At 35.0% G+C, this 25,318-nt stretch overlaps 1 protein-coding gene across 2 annotated transcripts in view; it reads left to right on the forward strand.

Annotated features, from left to right (window-relative positions):
* Fmn2 (formin 2) overlaps positions 1–25,318 on the forward strand; it is a 341,897-nt gene that overhangs the window by 77,395 nt on the left and 239,184 nt on the right. For both annotated transcript variants that reach the window (XM_026390773.2, XM_077803042.1), the window contains exons 3-4: positions 6,457–6,604; positions 16,497–16,552. In XM_026390773.2, coding sequence (XP_026246558.2) covers positions 6,457–6,604; positions 16,497–16,552 — 204 coding nt within the window. The remainder of the gene's footprint in view (positions 1–6,456; positions 6,605–16,496; positions 16,553–25,318) is intronic.

Genomic DNA, 25,318 nt, shown 5'->3' on the forward strand with positions numbered 1-25,318 from the left:
TTATGTTACTTTAACACTTTCCTTGAAATGTCAGTCATTGAGACAAACAGATTTTCTTACAAATATGTGTTTCTGTTTTCAGTTCTTTCAGAAATATAATAGAAAAATCCCAAATTTTATGTCTGGGTTATCTGAAGATGAAATTAGTACATGATTCTAATAACTATTATTAATAACTACAGTTGATAGTATTTATTGAATGCATACTATATATTGAGGCACCATGATTTGCAAAATTTCTTAGAAAATCCCCATTTTTTAGAGGAAAAATGAGGTTCAGAGAGATTAATTAACTTGCAAGATTAAGATTAGGAACAGGCTTGGATTTTTTTTTTTTTTTTTTTAAATGTGGTACCTGGGGGCTGGAGATGTGGCTCAGCGGTAGCGCGCTCGCCTGGCGTGCGTGCGGCCCGGGGTTCGATCCTCAGCACCACATACCAACAAAGATGTTGTGTCCGCCGAGAACTAAAAAATAAATACTAAAAATTCTCTCTCTCTCTCTCTCTCTCTAAAAAAAAAAAAAAAAAAAAAAAAAAAAAAAAAAAAAAAAAAATGTGGTACCTGGGATTGAACCCAGTGCCTTATGCATGTTAGGCAAGCACTTTACCACTGAGCCACAATCCTGGCCCTATTTTTTTTTTTTTTTAAACTGCAGGATATCTTCCTAATTGCTGCAAGATTCTGCTATTTTCTTTTTTAAATTTCATTCTGCTAAGTAATGCTAGAGATATGTTAAATATTTAATCTGGCCAGGACTAAGTTAAATTCAGCTTGGACTTTTAAAGAAAAATTATTTTTCAAGACTTTAAAGTATAATAAGCTCTGTGTATTATAGACAGGCCTAAATGCTTGGTTGGGTAGAGGAAAATCTTGCTTTGTTTTTCTGGACTTGATATAACCTTGGGTAAGTCAGCTGACTTCCCTGGAGGATGTTCAGAGCAATATTGATGTTATATAATTTATTATCAATGCCAGAAGGTTGGTTAGACATGTTTCCTCCCTAATGTCTGATTAGGAAAGAAACATTTAGAGTGATTTTTTTTTTTTTTTTGGTCTAAAGGTCAACTAACAATTCAAATATCAAGTTGAAAGAAATGAACTTTTAAATGTAGTTCAAATACTTTTCCCCATGCCCAAATTTGATCTACTTACTAAGAAGTTCTTTCAAGACCTCACCCTCTTGTGAGTGCATTATTGATCTAGTATGCTCTTCCTGTATTCTGTGCCTGATTGATTAATAATTAACTTTCTTCTGGATCCCTAACATATCCCTATTTTGTCCACATTCTTGTAAAGTCTCTAAGTGATAAAATGACAGGCTGAATACTGTTAATCTAAGTATTTAAGTTCATACATAACATCTCTTAAGAATTGAACTAATTAAAATCGTGTTTGTATGCCTAATAATATGTCTGTTATTCCTTCTTTCCTATCTTAACTCTTGTCATGAGTACCTTCATTTCCCAACCAAACACTGTGTGATGGTGTCTGATAAAAGAACTCACATGATCTTTTTTACCCTCCTGATTCTCAAGTAGTTAGGTCAACAGTACTCATAGTTTGACCAATTATATCCTCTGTGAAGATTATCAGAAGCAGGGATTACACTATTTCAAGTTCCCTATCTTCAGTTGTTATGGGAGTTATGACATTTATATATGCTCCCCCCCCACACACCCCGCCCCCCCAAAAGACATCATGAAAGCAAAGGCCAGTTGTGGGACCCTTTACAGTTTCTATTTTGCATGATAGTTTTGGTAAGTTACATTTTTTTCTAAGAATTTTTCCATTTTCTCTAATTAAAAAATTTGTTATAGTTATTCCACTACATTCTTTTTTTTCCATTTATCAAAAATGTTTTATTTGTTCTTTTTAGTTATACATGACCACTATCTTCTTAATCACTTGGGTCTGTATGATTCCTTTCTCATTTCTGTTTTTTTGTAGTGCTCAGGATCAAACCTAGAGCCTTTTGCATGTTAGGCAAGCTCTATACCACTGAGTTATATTCCCAGCTCTTCATATTCTTTTCTTTTCTCTCCCTCCCCTCCCCTCCCCTCCCCTCCCCTCCCCTCCCCTCCCCTCCCCTCCCCTTCCCTTCCCTTCCCTTCCCTTCCCTTCCCTTCCCATCCCATCCCATCCCATCCCATCCCAAGGGACTTTACCACTGAGTTATATCTTCGGCCCTTTTTATTTTGACATAGGGTCTCACTAAGTTGTTTAGGGCTTAAATTGCTGAGTCACCCTGAGTCTCTTGAGTGGATGGATTACAGGCATGGGCCATCACCACCACCACTCTCCATTTTCATTTCATACATTGGTTATTTAAATCTCTACCTGATTATACCTGTCAGAGGCTTTCAGTTTTATTTATTTATATTTTTAGAGGACTTCTTTGAAGGCTACTTTATTAGTACTTTTTATCTATTTCCTTAGTACTTTTATCTATTTCCTTCTTTCAACTACATTACAAGGGTTTTGTTTTAACTTAATTATTGAGATGCATATATTTTAAACCTTTTTATTCCTTTAATATGTATATTTAAACCAAAACATTTCTCTTTCAACATAGCTGACTGCACCCCAAACTTATGGCATATAATATTTTCATTATAATTAATTTCAGAAATGTTTTCTAGCTTTGATTTTATTTTTCTTGCTAACTTGAGAATTTTCTCGTAATATTTTACCTTTGAGATCATAATATGTCTTAGGGTAGACTCGGTTGATATAAATTTTACTAGTGACCTTTGACCTTCCTGTATGCTTCTGGATATTTGTATTGTTTTCTAGGATTGGGGTGTTTTCTATTACTTTCTCTTTGAATAAACTTTATACTGTTTTGTCATGTTCAAGTCCTTTTTGAACTCCAGTAACTTGAATATTTGTTTTTAATGACATCTCTAAGTTCCTATAAGTTTTCTTCATTCCTCTTCATCCTTTTTTTTCCTTCTGTGTTTTTTCCAATAGTCTTTTTTGAGCTGATTCTTTCTTCTGTTTGATTTATTCTACTATTGATGCCTTCTATAATGTTTTCAATTTTGCTTAGTATATTTTTCAGTTTAAGGATATTTTTTAATTGCTTCCATCTCTTTGCAAAGATTCTCTGTTACGAGTATTGAAACATTTCTCTGTTTTCTTGAATCTTGTTGAATTTCCTCAAATAACAGTTTTAAAATTTTTCATGTGAGAATTCGCCAATTAGTTACCTTTTGTTCATTTTCTTTTTTTTTTCCTCTTCCTTTCCTAAAGAGAGAGAGGGGGGGGGAGGGAGGAGAGGAGAGGAGAGAGAATTTTTTTTTAATATTTATTTTTCAGTTCTCGGCAGACACAACATCTCTGTTTGTATGTGGTGCTGAGGATCGAACCCGGGCCGCATGCATGCCAGGCGAGCGCGCCACCGCTTGAGTCACATCCCCAGCCCTCATTTTCTTGCTCTTTATTTTGAATGATACTTTAGCTCATGGTTCCCAGAAATTTGTTTTGTTTTAAAGTGATTTATTTATTTTTCCATCCTTTCTACCCTTCCCTACCCTCTCTCTCCACTTATCCCCTCTCCAGCTCCTTTCCCTTTCCCCTTCACTAGTAGTTTCTACTTCCCTGGAAATTCTTGATGCTTGTCTGTGTCTGCCATGGTCTGTGCATTGAAGGGTTAGGTATTGATTCCAGATTTTATAATTTTGCTTTGTTTGTGCCTATCTTTCCAGAAATTCTACGTTTCTTATTTTCTTTGAACTTGTTATCACTTCCATTGTTTCAGCACCAGATGTCACCCTAAGTCCAGGTTTCTCACAAGTCAGTCATTGGTGTGTTGCAGTTTCAGCACTTCGGGGAATTCCAAGCACTTGTTTGTCCCAAATCCATCTTTGGTGTGTTGTTCAGCATGAAATGGAAAAATCTAAAAAGGCCTAGTCCATCTCCTGCAAGCACTAACCTGGGAGGCCAGGGTAGTTCGAGATGCTCACTAAAGTCACTGGCCTATGAGTATATGTTTTTATATAAAACCATGTAAAGATAATATTATAGTGTTAAGTATTTGAAGATCAAGACAGAAATATAAATTATAAGTGTGAAGACAATACAGTTATTTAAAAAATCTAATTATGTTATTTATAAAAGGATGTGAAAATAATTACAGCAAATTACGTAGTGATTAAAAATGGATTGTATTATATTATGGTACCGATTACTTACTGTTTTTCTGATCTCCCCCACTGCAACACAATTTTAAGGGTTATACTATAATTTTTTAATAATTACAGGATAAATAGGAAAAAACTTATGAGTTCAATTCAGTCTACTGTCAGTAGATCCACTTTTTATCCAATCAGTCATCTTATAAGTGATTTAGATGAGTTAAAAATGGATAAAGTAGACACTCCGCCATTTCTCTAATAGTAATAATACTTTATTGCCACTTAGTCCAAAAGGTGTTTGAGAAGGTATGAATTTAGTATAAAAATTTAGTAAGAAGGGATATGAAAAGATAATGAAAAATGTGCTGCTATTAAAAACTTTAAAGAAGAAAAAACAGAAGTAAACAAACAAACAAAAAACTGAGGTGGACCACAAAGGAATAAGACTAATCAAAAACATTCTGAAGGGCTGGGGGTATAACTCAGTGGTAGAGTGCTTGCCTAACATGTGTAAGATCCTGAGTTTGGTCCCAGCACCACAAAATAAAACATTCCGGGATCCCTAAAATTGTGGCAGACAGGCCACATACTTATTTCTAATAGCCAAAATGAAAAGCACATCTGATCAACCTAATTCACATTGTGTGTATGACTAAAAAAACAAACTCAAAATACCATCCATCTATTTAATTCTTCAGGTAAAGGTGTAAAATTCTAACATGAAATGACTGTATCTTCAGAGCCCTCCTAAAGATAACAATACATAATAGGATGGGCATTTTTAGTCATTGGCAGTGAGTGGGCACCTTATCTTACAGGTCACACCCAAGCAAGGTTTGGTAGAAGCATTTCTTTTTGAGATCAGTGTAACAAGGTGGAGAGCCCTCTGCTGGCATGAGATAGATTTTATCTATGCAACTAAGGGGAGATTATTTATAGTGTTTTAAAAAAAATCCATGAACTATGTACTTGCAAGCAATGTTTTACACTTTTATTTCTAATGAAAACTTTTGATTTTTTGTGGGGGATTATTCTTTCTGAAATGTCTAGGCCCATTAAACATGGGTCCTAATGAAAGCAAATCTCAAATCAAATTCTGTCAGACGTAGAGACATTTATTAAACAACATTAATGTGCACAGAAGTCCTCTGGAGAGGTCAGAGCATATCTAACTTGCTACTTGGGTAGGTGCTTGGCCACACCTTTCATGAAAAGTCTGGGTGAAACAAACACAAAGGAGATGAGATTCTGTGCCTAATTGTTGACAGCAGGCAAGGAGATATCCTCCTAAGCTAAAGACATCCTCCTAAGCTACTGGCTGGACGCAGCACTGTCTTTGCCTGAGACTTACCCTTTTCAAATATGGGCATATTCTCTGATGTCCTAGCCTAGTGATTACAGTATGGTTTTTGTTCATATTTTGCATTTCATCCCTGCTATATTGTTTTTCTCATTACTTTATATGGTGTCAATCAAAAGTGTTAGGGAAATCTACCTGAATAAGACAAATTTCACAAAAAGAATATAGGGCACACATATTAAGCAGATACATTTTAAAATGGTCAAACAAGTTATTCTGAAAACCTAGTGTCAAGTTTTGCAAGGTGTTTATGGGATTCAAGTGGCTTCCTTTGTGAGTTGTCCAGTTTTTCTTCTGGTGCTAAGTATAGTTACAAGTCTTCACATTCTGTCCAGAATCAGTTGGTTGGCAGCTGGCAACGCCTTTTTAGCCAGAAGATCTCTGTCTAATTCTTTTACTCTTGGCAGGTTCATTTACTTTTTTATGGTTTCTCTCCCAAATAGCTTCCAATCTGGGTCCAAAATAAGGCAATTTTCTGAGTCTTGTGTTGTTGAAGGCAAAGAGGCTATTATTGTTTTTGTGGCACCAAAGTACAACTTATACTCTGAGTTTCCCACAGTGTAAAAACAGTTTTTAAAGGGATATCAGTTCAGTGTTGTGGCTCACGCCTGTAGTTCCAACTAGTTGGGAGGCCAGGGTAAGAGGATCACTTGAGCCCAAGAGTTTGGCACCAGCCTGGGCAACATAATAAAAACTTATATCAAAAGGTCAATAAAGAAATAAGCAAAAAAATAAATAAAAATAAAAGAAAAAAGAATAAAACCCATAAAAACAAACAAACAAAAGCCACAGATAAAGGGACATTCAAATGAGTTACAATGCCAGTTTAGGGAATTCTCTAATTAATTAGCATACACCTTATTTATGTGCTTTACATAGAAATGCTTTGGCAAGACTTAAGACTCCTATTTTTCATGATTGGATTGATAGTATTTATAATTATTTTATTTTTAAATATAGCAAGATCAACTTTATACCTGGGCTGCAGTCAGTCAACCCACACACTCACTGGATTACACAGAAGGGCAGTTTCCCAGGCGAGTCCCATCTATGTGGCCACCATCAAGACCTCCTGATGAAGAACACAGGCCCAAGGATGCTGAAACAGGTAGGATACGGGACAGTGAGTGTTCTGAGAATGTGTATCGTAATGAGTCATTGCGGTGCTTATTGGGTGATGAGTCTGTGCTTCTATGTATTTTTAAGAATCTAACCTGTAGATAGCCCAATTTAAAATCACTGGGAAGGTTGTGCAGTTGAAGATTCTTATACCTCATGCTCAAGAGTGTTGAGTTAGAATTTCAGGGAATAGGATACTGGAATTCTTCATTAATTGCTGTGTATATTGGAGTTTGGGAACCACTGCCTCCATGCATCTCAGTTGGAACCACCACTGGAGGTTGAAGCTCCACATCTTGTTTGGACTAAGATGGCCCTGAAGGGACATTTCTATCCACTGCCTTCAAAAGATAGCTGGACCTTACCTTTTCCTTCTGAATCTCTTCATTTACTGCTTTCTTTTTACTTAGTTCTTTTTTTTTCCCTGTAGAAATAACTGGGAGAGAGAAAATAGAGATATAATTTTATTAACTCTCAATTTTAAATAATTCTTAAATTATACAGCATTCATATATACTCTTTTTTTTTCCTTTAAAATTTTTATCCCTGTTTTTTTCTTTCTCTGTTCCTGTTACTGTCTTAAACTATTTTCTGTTACTGGCTGGAAAGATAGTGTGAGATTGGCATCAGTGTTATTTGGAGAAATTCAGTAAAATAATTACCTTTAAGCCAGAATCTGGGAAGGCATTTCGTATTGTTATACAGAATTGAGAATCATATTTGTGCAGCAGTGCTTTATACAATTTGTTTACTTTATCCCTTGTTTTTGCTTCATTTTGTCATAATGCATGCCCAACTTCCTCTTGGTAGACTGACCAGAAATAAATATTGACTTCTAATGTATGAGTGAAAAGTAAATAGAAGAGTATCGGTGCTATTTGTAGAACTCTTCATACCAACTTTTTAAAAATGGTAGTATGGATATTAAGAATTAAGAATTTTAACACTCCCCATTTGCTCCATTGAGAGAGAAATAGTCATTAGAAATTCAATTTGGACTTGTGGTGAAACAGTTAAAACACGGGCATGGAGCTTATGCTCTGCCACTTAACAGCTTTGTAATCTTAGGCAAATTTTCTAATTACTGCACTCTGTTTCTTTATCTATAAAATGGTAATGAGAATAGTGTCTACTGCGAAGGGCTATTTTGAGGATTGTACAAGTTCATGTAAAGCATTAGAATGCAGAATGCACTGCCTGATTCAGTGTATTTGCTAAAATAATAAATTTTTTATTATAGTTATGTCATGTAATTATTTTTCTTAGTGAGTTCCCTTTGAAATTAACAGTGACTCACAGTGCCAAAGGTATTCTAGGCCCCTGCCCAAAGTTTTGCAATGGGAACCCAACTACCTCTTTTTTTCTAAGTCTCCGGGGCATGTGTTTATTCGTTATTTCTTTCCACCAGTGCCCGCAATAGGAGCCTACTCTTAACACTGTGCATCCCTTTTTAAATGTTCATTGCTTTAACACACTGCTTAGTATTCACTAGATGGGCTATACTTCCTAGAATTAACAACAAATGGGAAATAGAATGTAAAAAGTCTGTTCATGTGGGACTGTGTTTATCAAAACACTCATAGAGAGCAATTGATCAGGGCTGAGACAGATTTTCTTAAAAGAGCTTCAGAGATGAGAGGATTCTAACATGATAACACCTGAAAAAAAAAAAGCAACTAAATACAAGCACTTTTATTTTTAAAAAGAAAAGCACACAACTAAATGTATCAGTCCCAATACACACTACTGTATTTATGTCAGAAGTTTATTGTTAAAAAATTTAGAGCTATTGATGTAGTAGAATCAACCAATTTCTTGGAGAGCCCTTTAAACATTTGCTCATAACCTGTGTTTGTATCATTGATTGGGGTGATATTTTGATGTGTTCTTCTTCCCTACTGTGTTTTTCTCAATCTTTCTAACTGAAACATCTGTATTATCTTCCACATTTTGATGCACTTTAAAAAAAAAGTCATGAAACGTTTTCAGTTACTTCTAAGTAACTGAAGGAGCACTTGATTAAAAGTTGATTGAAAGTGATCATCTGAATTTTAGTTTGGTAAAGATGATAGTTGGAATTGATACCAGGGAGTTTATAATCAAGATTCTTTTTTTATTATTTGATGTAGCTTGAGAAATACGAGAGCAAATAATTTTTAATACAATAACTTGTCTCCCTTAAAAATATGCATTCTTGAAGGGGACGGTGGAGGTAAATAGAAAGTAATTTAACAGTGACTTTTTTTTTCCAATTGATCTGTTATCCATCCAAATAGCCAAAAAAACATTCATTTCTCCAAAGTGATCTAGTGGTGTTTTCTGGGTTTTTCCTGCTGTGTCCCCTTTCTAGGGCTGGGGTTGTAGCCTAGCAGTAGAGCACTTGCCTAGCAAGTGTGACACACTAGGTTCAATCCTCAGCACCCCATAAAAGTAAATTAAACAAAATAAACGTGTTGTATCCATCTACAACTAAAAAAACTAAAACAAAACATGTGTCCCCTTTCAATTTGAATTTATCTATTTATTCATTTATTTTTTATTGATTTAAAAAAAATGACAGTGGAATGTATTACAATTCTTATTACACATATACAGCACAATTTTTCATATCTCTGGTTGTATACAAAGTATGTTGACACCAATTCCTGTCTTCATACATGTACTTTGGATAATGATGTCTATTACATTCCACCATCCTTGCTAATCCCCTGCCCCCTCCCTTTCCTTCCCACCCCTCTGCCCTATCTAGAATATCTAGGAATAGATATTCTTCCCATACCTCCCCATACCCCACTATGAGTCAGCCTCCTTATATCAGAGAAAACATTTGGCATTTGTTTTTTGGGGATTAGTTAACTTCATTTAGCATTATCTTCTCCAACGCCGTCCATTTACCTGCAAATGCCATGATTTTATTCTCTTTTTTTGCTGAGTAAAATTCCATTGTGTATATATGCCACTTTTTTTATCCATTAATCCACTGAAAGGCATCTAGGTTGGCTCCAGTTTAGCTATTGTGAATTGTACTTCTATAAACATTGATGTGGCTGTGTCCCTGTAGTATGCACTGTGTCCTTTGGGTATAGACTGAGGAGAGGGATAGCTGGGCCCAATGGTGGTTCCATTCCAGATTTCCAAGGAATCTCCATACTGCTTTCCATATTGGCTGTACCAATTTGCAATGTATGAGTGTACCTTTTCCCCCACATTCTCTCCAACACTTATTGTTTGTCTTCATAATAGCTGCCATTTCTGACTAGAGATGATATCTTAGAGTAGTTTTGATTTGCATTTCTCTAATTGCTAGAGATGATGAACATTTTTTCATATATTTGTTGATTGATTGTATATTCTCTTCTGAGAAGTATCTGTTCAGGTCCTTGGCCCATTTGTTGATTGGGTTCAATTTGAATTTAAAGTAAAATAGTTCAATGACTTTTTTCTTTTTCTTTTATACTACTGGGATGGAACCCAGGGCCTCACACATGCTAGGCAAGTTTTTTGTCACTGAGCTACATCCCATTTCTTTTTAATTTTACTTTGAGACTGGATCTCACTAAGTTGCTGAGGCTAGCCTCAAATTTGCCATTCTCCTGTTTTAGCCTTCATGGTAGATTGGGTTACAGATGTATACCACTATGCCCAGTAACTTTACTTCCTTTTGAAGAAGGAAGACTTGCAGGTCCATCTTAGAAAATCGAGAACTTTTTTTGTTCCTCATTTTTTTTCTAGCTCTTTTAAAAAATTGGTCATTAATTCACATATTTAGTTAGTTCAGATTAAATGCCTCTTCTGTTTTTTCACATATTTCACTTTAATTTTTGCATGATACCATCTGTAAAATAGTTTTTTCTTTACCTTCATATATTAATGAAAGAATAACCCTTCTTCATGTCAGTTTGAAGTGCTGAGACTGAGGTGATATCTTGGTGCCACAGATTCCTGTGAATCCTTGCTTCCCTTCTGGCACTCTGTGCAGTCCACACGTCTCCACCCATGGGCTTATGGTATGTCAACTGTCCTTTTGAATTCTATAGAAGGCCTCGTGGAAGTATGGGCCGGCTGGAAAGAAAGTTAGGTAGTGATGTGCTCTATTACTATTGGTGTTGGAAGCATTTATAAGGAGAAAATCTTTCCATTTATCTTGTTTTTCTCTTTACTTTTTCTCTCTTCTTGTCTCCTTATGTATAGGAAGCAACCACTCTACCCAATCCCCGGTTGTTTTCTTTTCTGGAGTGCTGTGAGATTTTATTTATATTTCCATCATTTGCAGTATCTATGGATTACAATTTACTTCCTTTTTCATACACACCTTCCTATAGAATCCCATCATTTCAAGACCTTTTGGCACATAGTGTATACTTAACTATTGAATGAATAAATGAAGATCTTTATGTTGGAAAAGATCTAAATAAATAAAATACCTGCTAAGCACACAAGTGGTGCAAGATTAGAGGGAAAGTCTTGTGTGTATACTGAAACAGTTCCTGGTCCATTTTAGAGGCTCAAATACCAAGTGTTAAAGGTCATTTGATGGATATATAAAAAAATTAAAGAGATAATTAACTTGAATTTTTAAATTCATGTAGGATAAAAATCAAACTGTGTAGATATGAATAGGAATGTGATCAATCTTATTTCATCAATGGAAAACCAAATCCCTTACCTTTCTTTGAAATCAATGCCCAGAGAGCAAATAAAGACTTATTTTGGAAAGGTAATTCCTATACAGAAAATTATAGAATGAAAAACATATATGTATGTATACATGACTTTAGTGTAGCTCAGTGATAGAACACTTGCCTAACGTGTACAAGGCCCTGAGTTGGATACCCAGCTCTGCAAAAAGAGAAAGAAAGAAATTGTATGGAAGATGATCTGGTAGAAATAAGACAGAAAAATTTCTGAAGATATCCTTAAAAAAAAAGAAAGTCTGTTTCTGTGCTGGCACTCACCTTTGCTCTACAAAGGATTTGAGCAGCTTATAAATATCTATGTCTAAGAAGATCATAAAGAAATGTATCAACTAAAAGGAATTTAGGATAGAACAATAGAATGAAGTGGAGTTAAACTAGAACACTGAAATGTATCTTAGACATTCCTACAGTTTATTTCAAAGGTGCTTGGAAATTTATCAGAGAAGAAAGGGAAATATGAACAATTCTGTATGATCCTCAATGTCCATGAGATTGAAAACAACAGTTTCTCAGAGACACACAACTTTGATGGCCTCTAATATCCCCCCACCCCCACATGCTTCTGATGGTCCCTAAGAGATTTTGTGTGATGTAATACAATTGTAGTAATATAATTCATTTACATGTTTTGTCTAAATGCTTTAACACATATTTGTGGGAATTCTGTAAAGGACCAAGGGTAAATTGATAGTGTTCTATCCCTCTGAGTGTCTCACTTAATCAAAAGATAAAATACAGACTAGAGGGACTGTTTCCAGCAGAGAATGCTTGTGTGTTTGCACATGCATGAATATGTGTGTATATTTAGGGGCCAGTAAAACTGAATAAATTTCTTTTTAGCTAGCTGAATTCTGGGTGTGGATATCTTTTGTTGACAGTGAGGAGCAGATTCATGCTATTAAATAAATAAGTAAGCAGAACATAAGTTTTATTCCATTTAGGAAAATTTAAATGTTTAACTCCATTTTCATTTCTCGAGGACATAGTATATCAGATTAAAAACATATACCATTTATTAAGTGAACCAATCATAAGGCATGCTGTTTAAATGAAGTTTAGTGAATTTTCTTTCAATAAAATTTACTAGATTTGAATCAAATTGATGTATACCATTAGAGAAGCTGAATTTAATAATTTTATATATATTTAGAAATTTACATTTAAGTAAATTTTATGTTAAGTAAATTATATAAAGTAAATTTAAGTAAAAGTATAAACCTGCTTAAGACTTCTTATTTTTAGATGGCATAGTTGATATAGTTGAAAGGGAAATTTTTATTTTCCTTTTTTATCAAAGATGTATATCTTATTCATTATCTTATTGATATCTCTACAAATATGAAACTCATATGTTTTGTTTTATGAGTGGTGGGCTTATTTTATGATAAAGAAATTCCTTCTGAAAATATTGGAATTGTATGTATCCCAGAATTTTAGATTATGCTCAGAGTTGTATGAAGTAACTTTTTTAAAAAATAGAGTATTTAAAGTTCTGTCAGGAATTTCTGTCTCCCTTTTTGCTTCATAGTGATTTAAAAACAAAACAAAACAAAACATTTAGTTTCTTAAATTTTCAAAAGGGTGAGTAAAGGCGGTGGTAGTTTTTGTATAGCCCTCTCACTGAGTTATTCTCTGAAAAGAACAACTCTACTCGATGAATATTTAGTAAAGATGACCTATCAGTCTCAGAGCTGGTTAGATGCTTTAACACATATTTGTGGGAATTCTGTTAAGGACCAAGGGTAAATTGATAGTGTTCTACCCCTCTGAGCGTCTCACTTAATCAAAAGATAAAATATAGAATAGAGGGACAATTTGCAGCAGAGAATGCTTGTGTGTAAACCTGCTTAAGACTTCTTATTTTTAAGGCAGTTCTGGAAAGTGCCCTGACTCCTGTGAGGAGTAGACTGTTGGTAACAAGTACATTGGTTTATGTGAGGGTTGATCACTTTCATCCAGAGACCTCTATGAGTGTTAAGATAAAGCTGAGTTCTCAACTCTACTTGCATGGAGATTCTAGTGTTGAGACCTTCCTCAGGAGCCAGTTCATTTATTTGTTCCTACCATGCCAACTTTTCTAGGCTACTTTTACCATTTCTTGGGCTTTCTTTATTTTTTTTTTTTCCTATACCTTCTTTACCATATTTTTCTCTTTTATTCTCTATCATTTTCCTTCCCTTTCATATTTTTATTTCTTAGCTGTGTTCATTCACTTACCCTTTATTTTGCAGTAGAGTTATTCCATGCATCTTTTTTCTTCTCAAAATCCTGATGCTCTAAATTTCCTACATTCCAGCTTCTGATTTTGAAGAGAGAATTTTGAGATATAAATTTTTCTTAATGGCTTCAAGGAAATGAAGAGAACAGTGAAAGGGATAAAGGTTAGAATAGGAGAATAAATTCCATTCAAGTAGCTATTGGACTGGAGGAAAACTGGGAATTTGGGCGTAGGTATTCAGAATGCTTGATAACATTTATAGTAAGCATTGTTTTCTAATACATTGTTCTGATAAACTGCACTGTTCTTATTGACCACCAGAGTCAGAAGTTTGTTTTGGGGGGCAGATTACCAGGTCATAAACTATAGAAAAAAAAAGCTATAAAGCACTGTATGCATTTCTTTTTCTTTTCCTTCCTTCCTTCCTTCCTTCCTTCCTTCCTTCCTTCCTTCCTTCCTTCCTTCCTTTCTTCCTTCCTTCTTTCCTTTCCTTTCTTCCTTTCTTCCTTTCTTCCTTTCACCAGGAATTGAACTCAGGGCCACTTTACTACTAAGCCCCAGCCCCAACCCTATTTTGTATTTTATTTAAAGACAGGGTCTCACTGAGTTGCTTAGCGCCTCACTTTTTGCTGAGGCTGACATTGAACTTACAATCCACCTGCCACAGCCTCCCGAGCAGCTGGGATTACGGGTGTGTGCCACTGTGCCTGACCCATGGTATGCATTTCTAATGTAAAGAACTAGCAGGAGATCACTTGACTGTTCTAGGGCTATCAAAATAGAAACAACAAGAAAAGAAAGTTTCCCCCATGTGTACCAAGGCAGGATTTATCTTCAATCTATTATTTGGGAGGATTTGGAAGTAATAAAACATAAGAGTCTTCCAGATTTGGGATTTAACTGTTGACTAGCTTTGATATTAAAGATCTTTATTCAAATTTGGTGAACTCTGGTGTTGAATTCTAAGTGTTTTTTATTGGCTCATTGAAACAGTGTTGTCTGGAATTATGGTTGTATTTTAAGTCTACTTGTTTATGTTCTTCTGTCACCATAACATCTATTGGTGACTACTTCAAGCTTTTCTCAATGATTTTGTTTTGAAAAACGACTCAGCTAAAGTTCAAGAAGTAGCCAAAGGCAAGGCAAGTATCTTTGCTACCTCTTGTAAAATCCTTATTCTCTCTTTCCCTACCCAGCTCACCCAACTTTTCATGGTGGCACCCAGTTTCATATCTTGATCATTCTTTTGATCTTTCACTTATTCTCTTATTCATTCCTATAATTACTTAGTAAATATTTTAAGCAACTGCTATGTGCCAGGTACTATTCTAGATGCTTTGGAATATGATAGAGGAACAATTTTGACACAAGTCGCTACTTTCATGGAGCTTATGTTCCAGTGGGATATGAGAGATAATAAGTAGGCACATCAAGTAAATTGTGGAATGTAGGATGTGACGGTCCATGTTTTGGAGAAAGTAAAGACTGGGAATAGGGAATGTTGGGGGGTTGGGGATTGCCACTTTAAATAGATTACTCCAGGAGGCTGGAGCAAAGTCATGAGGGACGGGTCAAGGAAGCAGGGCATGCAGATATTTTGAAGAAGAATGAGCACTCTGAGCTTTGGAGAATAGCTGCTGTGGCTTTGGAGACCTGGTGGAGTAGGGAATCATTGGTATATTAGAGAATGGCGAGCTTGCCCAGGTGGCTGGAGCATAGTGAGCAAGGGGGAAAGGCAAAGATGGTTAAACCTGTTAGGTATCATGGGCAGATCAAACAAGGCCTATGGACCTGTCTTAATATGGTGATATTCATCTGAGCACGATGAAAATTTTCAGTGAGCTTAATGGTATGTTATCTGTTTAAATACTAAGTACTTTTTAATTTTTCTGTTGCATTGTCACATGCATCAGTTACAATGCTATTGAATTGGGAATGTCAACATGATTATGAAAAGTGCCTGCTCTGCTTTGTGTCCTGTATCTGGTCTGTCAGTCAAGGGGAGCAATGTGATAGGCAAGAGAGACATAACCTTTAGTCTTCATCCTACCACCAACTGCTTGTGTTAACTGCTGGGGATTCTCATCTTCAAATACAGAGAGTGGATGAGATTAGTGGTTTTCAGGCACTGGGAACTCCTAAAGCCCCTTTTAATTTTTTAACTTATTTATGTATTTATTTTTGGTACTAGGGATTGTACCCTGGGGCACTTTACCACTGAACTACATCCTTAGTCCTTTTTATTTTTTTAATTTTGAGACAGGGCCTAAGTTGCTGAGGCTGACCTCAAACTTGGAATCCTCTTGCTTCAGCTTCAAAAGTCACTGGGATTACAGGAATGCGCCACCATGCCCAGCTTTATTTTTAAGTTTTTAAATTGCATTCAGGCTTCACTTAGAAGAAAGTTCCCCTTAGCTTAAACAAAATTCCCAGTGTGGTTATCTCTTTTGTTTTCCAGTGTGATGAATTTGCAGTCTCATAGAATTTCAAATGATAATATTCCTTCAGTATCCCTTATTACTCAGTGCTTCAATAACAGTATTATCTCTCATTGAAGTCAGAAGGTAATATGTCAACAGATGGATAAGGTTTTTGAGATCCCATCCTTCAAGATTGAGGTGGCTTCCATTATGTATGAATTTTAACTAAGTGACTAATATAAGTAAACATCTTAGCCAGTACTCCTAGACAACAATATAGATATTAGCACTGAGAAAAATAACTGTGATTGATGTGCAGAGAAGGACCATTCCAATTTTTTAAAATAATGAATGACATGAGTGTTTGTCATTATATGTGTTATATGCTGCATATAGTCGTATTCTCATAATCCATTAATATATTTGGAAGAGAGACTGAATATTTTTAGTACTTATGGTTAAAGATATATTTTACTGAAAATTTTAATTTTTTGACTAAGAATATTTTTTTAAAGATATTGACCGCTTGCTTCCTTTCTAATCCAGAATCTCAATCTGCTATTTTGGAAACTCCAGAAAAAAGTTCAGATGCTGCCCAGCAGGTAAGGAAATCTTATTAGAATGTCAAATATTTATCTCATTTATCTTAAAATCGTGACAGGCTCTGTGATTTATCTTCCAATCTGCTCTGCTGGCTGGGTTGTCCTTGTTCCCCTCAGCCTTTAGGGGAACTGGTCAGGCAGAAGGGGATATTTTCTTTTATTTGTGTTTTTCATGGAAAATCGGCCTTGAAGTGGAACTGAGTACAAGTTTTTCAGAAGCTACATCATTCTGTATCCAGCCAAAGAACTGGGCCCAACAACAGCTGTCTCCAGCAGGAAAATCTGGCTACTTTAGGAGACTTCTCTTCTGAGATGGGCCTGGGCTGAATAGTCTGATGGATACTTTCTTTAAAATAATCTTTCAGAGCTTTTCTAAAATCAAATAAGACTTTTTCCCCCCTTGGTGGTGGGAGTGGGATTTAAGCCCTTGTATAGGCTAGGCAAGCAATCTACCACAAGCTACATTCCCAGCCTCTTAAGTTTTTGAATTGCTTTGGTGGAAAAAATATTATTTAGTATTTGTTTAAATCCATAGTGCTTTTTTCTGTTACAGAAGAAGCTAAAAGTTTGTCTTTTTTTTTTTCCTTGTGCTTAAATGGACTTATTATAAAAAAAATTGGCAAGGAAGATAATGTTTTGTGGAACAATAATTATAGATAGTAGTTGATATTTTATATATAAATTTTTGGTTTAATTTATTTATACTTTTGTCCAACTATGCTTCTGAAAATAACTTAGTGCTGTTAGAAATCAACAGTAAAGGGGATGTTTGTTCTGTTATGTTGAGTGCGGTCTAGCAGGAAAAAAGACGACTCATACCTGTGTTCTACACCCAGATCTATTTCTGGTTACTATGTGATGACATATGTAGAGGATCTGAGACAATGCCATTCTCTGTAAATTAAAGAATTGGTCATCCTTGAAAACTCTTAAAAACCTAAATTTAGAGTCTATTTGCTAAGTGAAATAAGCTAATCCCAGAAAGTCAAAGGTTGAATGTTTTTTCTGATATATGGAATGTAGTCTAAAATGAAAGAGAAAGAAGAAACAAGGATTTGTTTGGGGGGATTCCATCAAAATAAAAGAAAGATTAGGGGAGTAGAAGAAAGGGATTGAGGGGAAGGGAGGAAGGATGGGATAAGGGAAAAACAGTAGAATAATCCGATCTAACTTTCCTATCTACATATATGAATCTGCTCCTGTGAATATCAACATTATGTATATCCATGAGACCCTAATTTTAAAATAAAATAAATGTAAACACATAATAGAAAGATCAGTAGATGGGGGAAAGAAAATAGGAAGAAGGAGAAGGGTAAGGCTAAGGGAAAGTACTGGGGACTGATATTCATGTATTCATAATTATGAATATGATATTTCACATATAATTTTGTCAGAAGGAATCCTCGTGTTATGTGTAACTAACTTGAACCAATTAAAATTGAAGGAAAAAAATTTTTAAAAACTAACTTTCCATTTGAAGAAGCCTTGCATCATACATGAAAATTGTGCTCCCCCTGGAGGAGAAATGAGGCATAACATTAGCATAGAGAATAGTCCATGATGTTGCACAAAAATACAGCATCATACGTGCTATTATAATTAAAAGCAAATCTGCTCGTAAGGGCAGTGTAATAAAATCAAGTTTTTTTCAGCTTATTTGTTGTTGTCAGTGAAGGGACATACATCAACCTGGGGGCACTTGGAGAGGCATGGTGGACTCAGCTGATGGGTTATTTAATTAACTACAATCTAACTAAAAGTGAATTAGATAAAGCTAAAAAGAAGGAAAAGAGAAATAGTAAAATTAAGAAAAAGAATGCCTTTAACATATAATCTCATTATTTTTTGAGCTTGTTGTTGTTGTTGTTAAGGTAGTCATGGTTAAATTGTTACCTGAAAGAAAATGTTAAATTTTTCTAAATTTTATGTTCAAGTGATACTTGACTGAATCCTTTGTTGTATATGATACTGCCAAAGAGAACCTAGACAAGAAGTATTCTGTAATAACTACATGATAAAACATGTACAACACTGTCTTCTATATTAATATTATAGTTATAATATCTGAAGATACACATTCATGTGTATTATTATTATTTATTTATTTTTGGTACTGGGAATTGAACCCTGGGGCACTTTATCCATGAGCTAAATCCCCATTCCTATTGATTGATTGATTGATTGATTGTTACTGGGGATGAACTTAATGGCATTTAATCTCTGAGCCACATCCCTAGCCCTTTTTTATATTTTATTTAGACACAGGGTCTTGCTAAGTTGCTTAGGGCCTCACCAAGTTTCTGAGGCTGGCTTTGACTTGCAAAACTACTGCCTCAGCCTCCCAAGCTGCTGGGATTGCAGGCCTGTGCTACCTTGCCTCCTCTGATCCCTTTTTACTTTTTATTTATTTTGAGTCATGGTCTTGCTAAGTTGCTTAAGGCTTTGCTAAGTTGCTGAGACTGGCCTTGAACCTGGGATCCTCTGTGTTAGCCTCCTGAGTTGCTAGATTACAGGTGTGTGCTAATGCACTTGGCTTATATGAAAGATTATTTAGTGATTTTCTCTTTTCCTTGAGCTATGGACTATGGTAATATATATTGCAGTAAGCAGAAAACCTGGTGGACTAGAGGATTTAAAAACAGAGACTTAAGGGTGAAATAGATTGAATAAATATTCTTTATTTGAACAATGAAGTGTCCAGAAGTCAGGAAATATTATAAATTAATTAATAGTTAATAATATTTGGAAGAAGTAGAGGTTAAGAACATAACAATGGCATGACTGGCTTTTTCCAACATTGACTCCTTGTTATAAGTTTTTTAATTTATTTTTTAAATGGACTGGCTCATTTTTGATGATGTATTTTCATAAAAGCCTAAGTAATTGACCATAAGGGTGATACAAGGAACTAGAATTATCAACCTACTGTATACTTACTGTTTTACTATATTATATTGTGTATTCCTTACGATACTTCTTTAAAATAATTATTTTAATTCACATTTAACTGATAGAGAAAAGTGATGCTTGTAGGAGATAACAGTAATTTGCCTAAAGCCACAAAATTGATAAAGGGAAAAACTAAGATTAGAACATATGCATTTGATTCTATACCTCTACAATGATAAAAATTCATACTTTTACGTGCAAAGTATCCTATGACTGTTTAGTATTATTTTATTCCATAACCATTAGATGGAGGAGATGAGAAATTAATTTTGTTGTCCTATTAATTTTAAGCTATATTATTTATAAGAATTAGATGTCAAGATACATTTTAGATACATACAGGTATATTAGTTTACCTATACATTTGGAAGTTCGATGTGCTAAATTGTGATAGTTTTACTAAATTTAGTGTTTTATTGCTTTTTTTTTTTTTTAAAAAAAGGCTTTATGATTTTTCATGTTAAGCACCTTGCTTTTTTCTTTTTAGTCACTAGATGGCAGCTCTGTATCTTTGTAAATTATCACTGCAAAAGGAAGTAAGAGGATTTAAGCCTGTTTGCTCTATATGAATAATAAATATTGCAGGTTTGCTGGTCCATCTGGTACTGCCTGCAGTGTTCTGTGGTCAGAATGAGATCCCCAGGACTGGTTGGTCAGCTCTGCAGCAGAGTTGGAAAGCATCTTTTAGGTTTTTCTTCAGATGTGTGTTCAAGGCATGTGTTCTCTCAACTGAAGCTCATTGGAATTTATTAAATGAATTTTGACTTTTACTCTCTCCTTGTAGTTAATAATTCTGAGGCCTCAATATCTGCATTAAAAAACAATGAAAATCTGTATTGTTCAAAGAGTTATGCTATAAACTGAAATAGTACTTTCAATATTCTTCTCTTATCCTTTGGAATTTGAAATATTAAATCCTTTTGTACTCTAAAGGATTATAAATAGTTAAGTGTCAATTATTTTGTCTAAAAATGTTTGCTTCAAGTTAAATATTGGTGTACGTGGCATGCTTTAACTGGTTGCCATAAGGTTTAACTTATTTTTTGTTCTTGAAATTATATACAAAATTTTTATTTTGAAGCATTTTCCTAAAACTCTTGATATCTTTCTAATGTTAATAGATCACTTGAAAGGCAAACAGAATAAAAATTTGATTTTTAAACACTGGAGCTGTAGGTAATGATTGATAATATCAGATAATTAAAAGTTAAATTACAATATTTATTAGTAATGAATAGCCACATTTATGACAAAGTGCTAAGCAATAAAAAGAGACAGTATAAGGACTATCTTATATGTTGAACAGTTTATATGCTAATAAGTTCTCAAGTGTCAGAACAATATTCCTTTCCCATCAGCCCTAGAGAGGCCTCTTATTACCCAATTCAATTACAAATTTACTTGAATTAAAAATTATTTTCCATTGGATTTCCTTAAAGTATTGGTATAATGCTCTTTATACAATGACCTCTCTGTACAATTTATTAGTTTTTCAGAAGTATCTTAATTTAGGAACAAATAAAGGAAAGAGAGGAAAATGATGTGGAAAACTTAATTGATGGTACCTGAAAGCATCATGTGTCTTGGCATAGAAAGTGTCTTGGTATAGAAAAAATTTGAAAAGTAAAAGATATCAGATCAAAAGAAAGATGTGGGGTGAAAGTAATTCTGAAGAAATGGTGATGGATACTTACAAAAACAAGGCGTCATTTGAATTAGGATAGAATGCAATAGACATATGGAAGAGATAGGAATAAAAAATATTGTTTAATGCAAGGTCCTTCCCATCTCTAGAGGAAAAGTTATATAGGTTAACCTACCATCTCTAACCCAAAATGCTTCAGAATCTGAAACTGCTTGTGCTCCAGCATGATGCCACAAGTAGAAAAAAATTCCATTACCATGAAACTTTGTGTGATGTCAAAATTATTAAAAATATTGTAAAAAGTTCCATCATGCTATGTGTACAAGTTATATATGAAATAAATGAATTTCACATTTAGACTTGGGTCACATTCCTAAGATATCTTATTAAATGTATGCAAATACTTCAAAATGCCAAAAAAAAAAAAAAAAAAGGAAATCCCAAACACTTCTGATCCCAAGCATTTTGGATGACGGCTATTTGACCTATATGAATTTACAAGGATTATAAATCAATGAAATAATTCACAAGATAAGTAAATAACAAAAATATAAACCAGAGTAAGAAAAATAGAGCTTAGGGGGCGAGACATCAGAAACCATGGGTTAGCCATTCTTACAGTCCACCTCAATGTCGAATCATTCTTTCTAAGATGTTTAATAAGTACTTTATAAGTGTTCTAACCTCACCCATGGATTAAGCTTTGATGGGATTTGTAGCTGAATGTACTATTGTGAGGGTGGTGGAAACTGTAGGAGGTGGGACAGTTTTGAAGGGGACTGTATCTTATCTCTGGCCCTTCTTTTCTTTCTCTCTACTTTCTGGTCCCCATGAGCCACAGATTTGCTCTAACACACCCTCCCCTCCATAATGTTCTGCCTTACTACAGACCCACAGCAATGAGGCCAAGGTACTATGGACTGACACTTCTGGAACTATTCAAAGTAAATCTTTCCTCCTATATGTTGTTTTTCTCAGGTATTCTGTCATAGCAGTAGAAAGCTGACTATATAGAATGTTTATCCCTTATCAAACGTTTGCTGATGTACTATATGCAAAATATTTGTGGTAGATATTGAGGGAAATATAAGGGTATTACAAGACAATGTCCCAGTTATTAAGCAGGCAGTTGAGTTAAAGGGATATATCTCTTCTTTGTACTTGAAATGATATGCAAGATGTAAGGTAATTCTGCCAAGATATGTAGTGTATTTGTATTACAGAACTTAAAATAAATGGGAAAGTTGTTGAGAAACTATAAGGACAGTTTCTTTGATCAACTCCTTATTTTGAGCAGGTGGAGGAATAAGAGTATTTCAGGAGGGAGAAGAGAGTAAAGGTAAGGCAGTGGTGTTGGGGTGGGAGGGGCAGTTATCCAGGTGATGTGAGAGGCAGCTTGCTTTCAGCCTCTTGGCCTTCTCTATGCATCCTCACAGCCCTTGGAGAGCCCAGAGCCCATTGATTGCTACAGCAGTCTCTTGACAGGTCTTCTTACTTTGAGTCTTAATCCTGTCTAATCTCTCTTCCACAATGCCTCCAGAGTTATCTTCCTAAAAATTCAAATTCACTGATGTCTGATATCTTTTTAGATTTCATTCATGGACCACTCATATTTTTTGAGAAAAAATACAGACTCCTGAGCTTGATAGATAGGGTTTTCTCTTGCCATCCTGTCTTTGCCTGATCATTCAGTATTTCTTCTTGTTGGACTTATTCCAGCCTTTAAAAATACCCTAGCCTTTTGAAACTTAAGAGTCCTTTGTATTCATCTGTAGGTATGTGTTTCTTCCACACTCATACTTCCCCTATTTTAATTTACATAATTTTTATTACTTAACCTAAACTCATCAAATTTGACTTCCTCTTTGACATACTACCTGAGAAGCCTTAGTCCATAGGCTCTTTTCAGGTCCGCATTCTATGACACCCTATAATTTCTCTCCCTTTTTTTTATTGATTAATAATCATTAAATATACAATTAAATTCTTTAAGGATAAGACGATTAGTGCTTTCTTTGTCCTTCCCATGTCTAACACAGGATCTGACATTATGGGGATCACAGAAAATGTTTGATGAAAGAGTAAACATGTGAGAAACCTGGTGAGAGAGAGCAGAGTGTGCATCTTGGGGAGCGGTAGAAAATTTGCTTATATTCATACCATAGTGGTTGAGAATGTGAGCTTTGGACCAGTTTGCCTGGGTATAAATTCCAGTTATTCCACTTATAACTGAGGAACTGTCAAAGATAAACAAAACCAGATACTAGTAAAGATGGTAAGGTCAGATATTACTCTGTAGTAGCTATTGCAACAGGGAAACCAGTTTGTTGTGAGCTGAACTCAACTTCAGTTTGTAGAGGTGACAACATTTTAAAGGGAAAATGGAGAAACAGGGAGAAGAGTGTGAGGAGACTCAGGAGAGTCAAGGAAGTGAAAATTACAAGGGGCTCATTAGTGTAAAAGGATTAGACCAGCAATGTCTGCTAACTGGCAGTTATTGAAGTTAGGATCCTTTCTTTCCCCCAGAGACCAGGAAATAGAGTTCCTAACTCCAGGTGTTGGTAAAATAAACAACAAATATTTTTGGCAGTCTTGAGTTTTCTTATGTTGGCCCTCTAAGGGGGTGTGTGGTCTTGAGCTGTTGGACAGTATGATAGTGTTTGTTCAAGTCTTTGTAGGCCACATTGAGGCTTAGTCAAGAAGAGGTGTCAGAGATCTGGCTGGAGTTATGAAGGAGAGAATCTTTGTCAGAATTTTTCTTCGTCTATTTTCTGTTGCTACAGAAAATGGAATATTATAGACTGAAGAATAGAGCTTACAGTTCTGGTAGCCGGGAAATCCAAGAGTGTGGCACCAGCTTTTGTTGAGGACCTTCTTACCATATCACAACATGAAGTCAGGGTTATTCTCTGGTTAGTTGACAAAAATTTAACAAAAGGTTTGCAGGAATTTAACCCTGTGTTTCCTGTAGGAGCAGGAATTCAGTATTGATTACTTCACAACATGGCAGAGTGCAACATTTCAAGGGACAGAGCAAGTGCGCTAGCTCAGTCTTCCTTTGATAAAGACACTACTAGCATCATGGTGGCCTCTGCCCTCACGATCTCATCCTATCCTAATTCCCTCCCAATTACCATTTTTGGAAGTATTTAATTATTTTAACTGTGAATCAGGTTTTCAACACATGATTTTTTTTGGGGGGGAGGCATATTCAAACCATAGAAGAAATTTAGTAGAACTGCTAATGAAATGTTAGTTATTAAAGTTGGTATGAGATTTATTATGCTTTTCAGGGAAATTATTTTACTCTGTGCCTTAGTTTCCTCATGTATAAAATGGGCACAATAACAATTCCTATCTCTTAGGGTTTTGATGGGTTTTAAATGCATTCATTTATGTAAAGTGCTTTGTAGAGATTCGGGCACTTAGTAAACACTCAACATATTAGCATATTTTAATATTGTTATCTGAGCAATATTCTGTGTATTTAAAAATTGCTTTCATAATATAGTCAATCATTATTTGTCAGTTGTGTATTGCAAACTCACTTACTTGCTAAAATTTATTGTATTCCTCAAAACAATATTCATATAGTGCTTTCATGGTCACTTGCAAACATACACAGAGTATTAAAACTTTTAGTCTCTCAACTACCTATATGGAGCAAGGGGAAGCTCTGCTTTCTTATTTTAGCTTTATTCTGTAAACAAGTATCTTTTTGTTGTCTATTTTAATGCCATGTTTTTTACCTTTTTATATTTTTGCCTGGTGATTTCACTGTTTAAAATGGTTCCCAATCTTAGTGCTAAAGAGCCATCTGGTGTTCCTAAGAGCAGGAAGGCTTATGGAGAAAATGCAGGTCAGATGAGCTCTGTTCCAGCATAAGTTACTCTGAGGCTAGCCATCAATTCAATATTAATGGATCAGCAGTAGGTATTAAATAAGATGTTTTTCAACAGGAACACACATGAATTCAGGGTTATATTCTGATTAGGTGACAAAAATTTAACCAAATGTTTGTAGGAATCTAATCCTGTTTTTCCTGTAGGAGCAGGAGTTCCGTATTGATTACTTCAGTGTTTGCAGTTACTTTATTCATAACTAATGTGAATACCATGATTGACTGTATCTTATTTAATCTTCATGGCATCTGTCTGCAGTGGGCTCAC

Source organism: Urocitellus parryii, chromosome 9 (assembly GCF_045843805.1).
Source record: "Urocitellus parryii isolate mUroPar1 chromosome 9, mUroPar1.hap1, whole genome shotgun sequence".
In the NCBI taxonomy this organism is placed as follows: domain Eukaryota; kingdom Metazoa; phylum Chordata; class Mammalia; order Rodentia; family Sciuridae; genus Urocitellus; species Urocitellus parryii.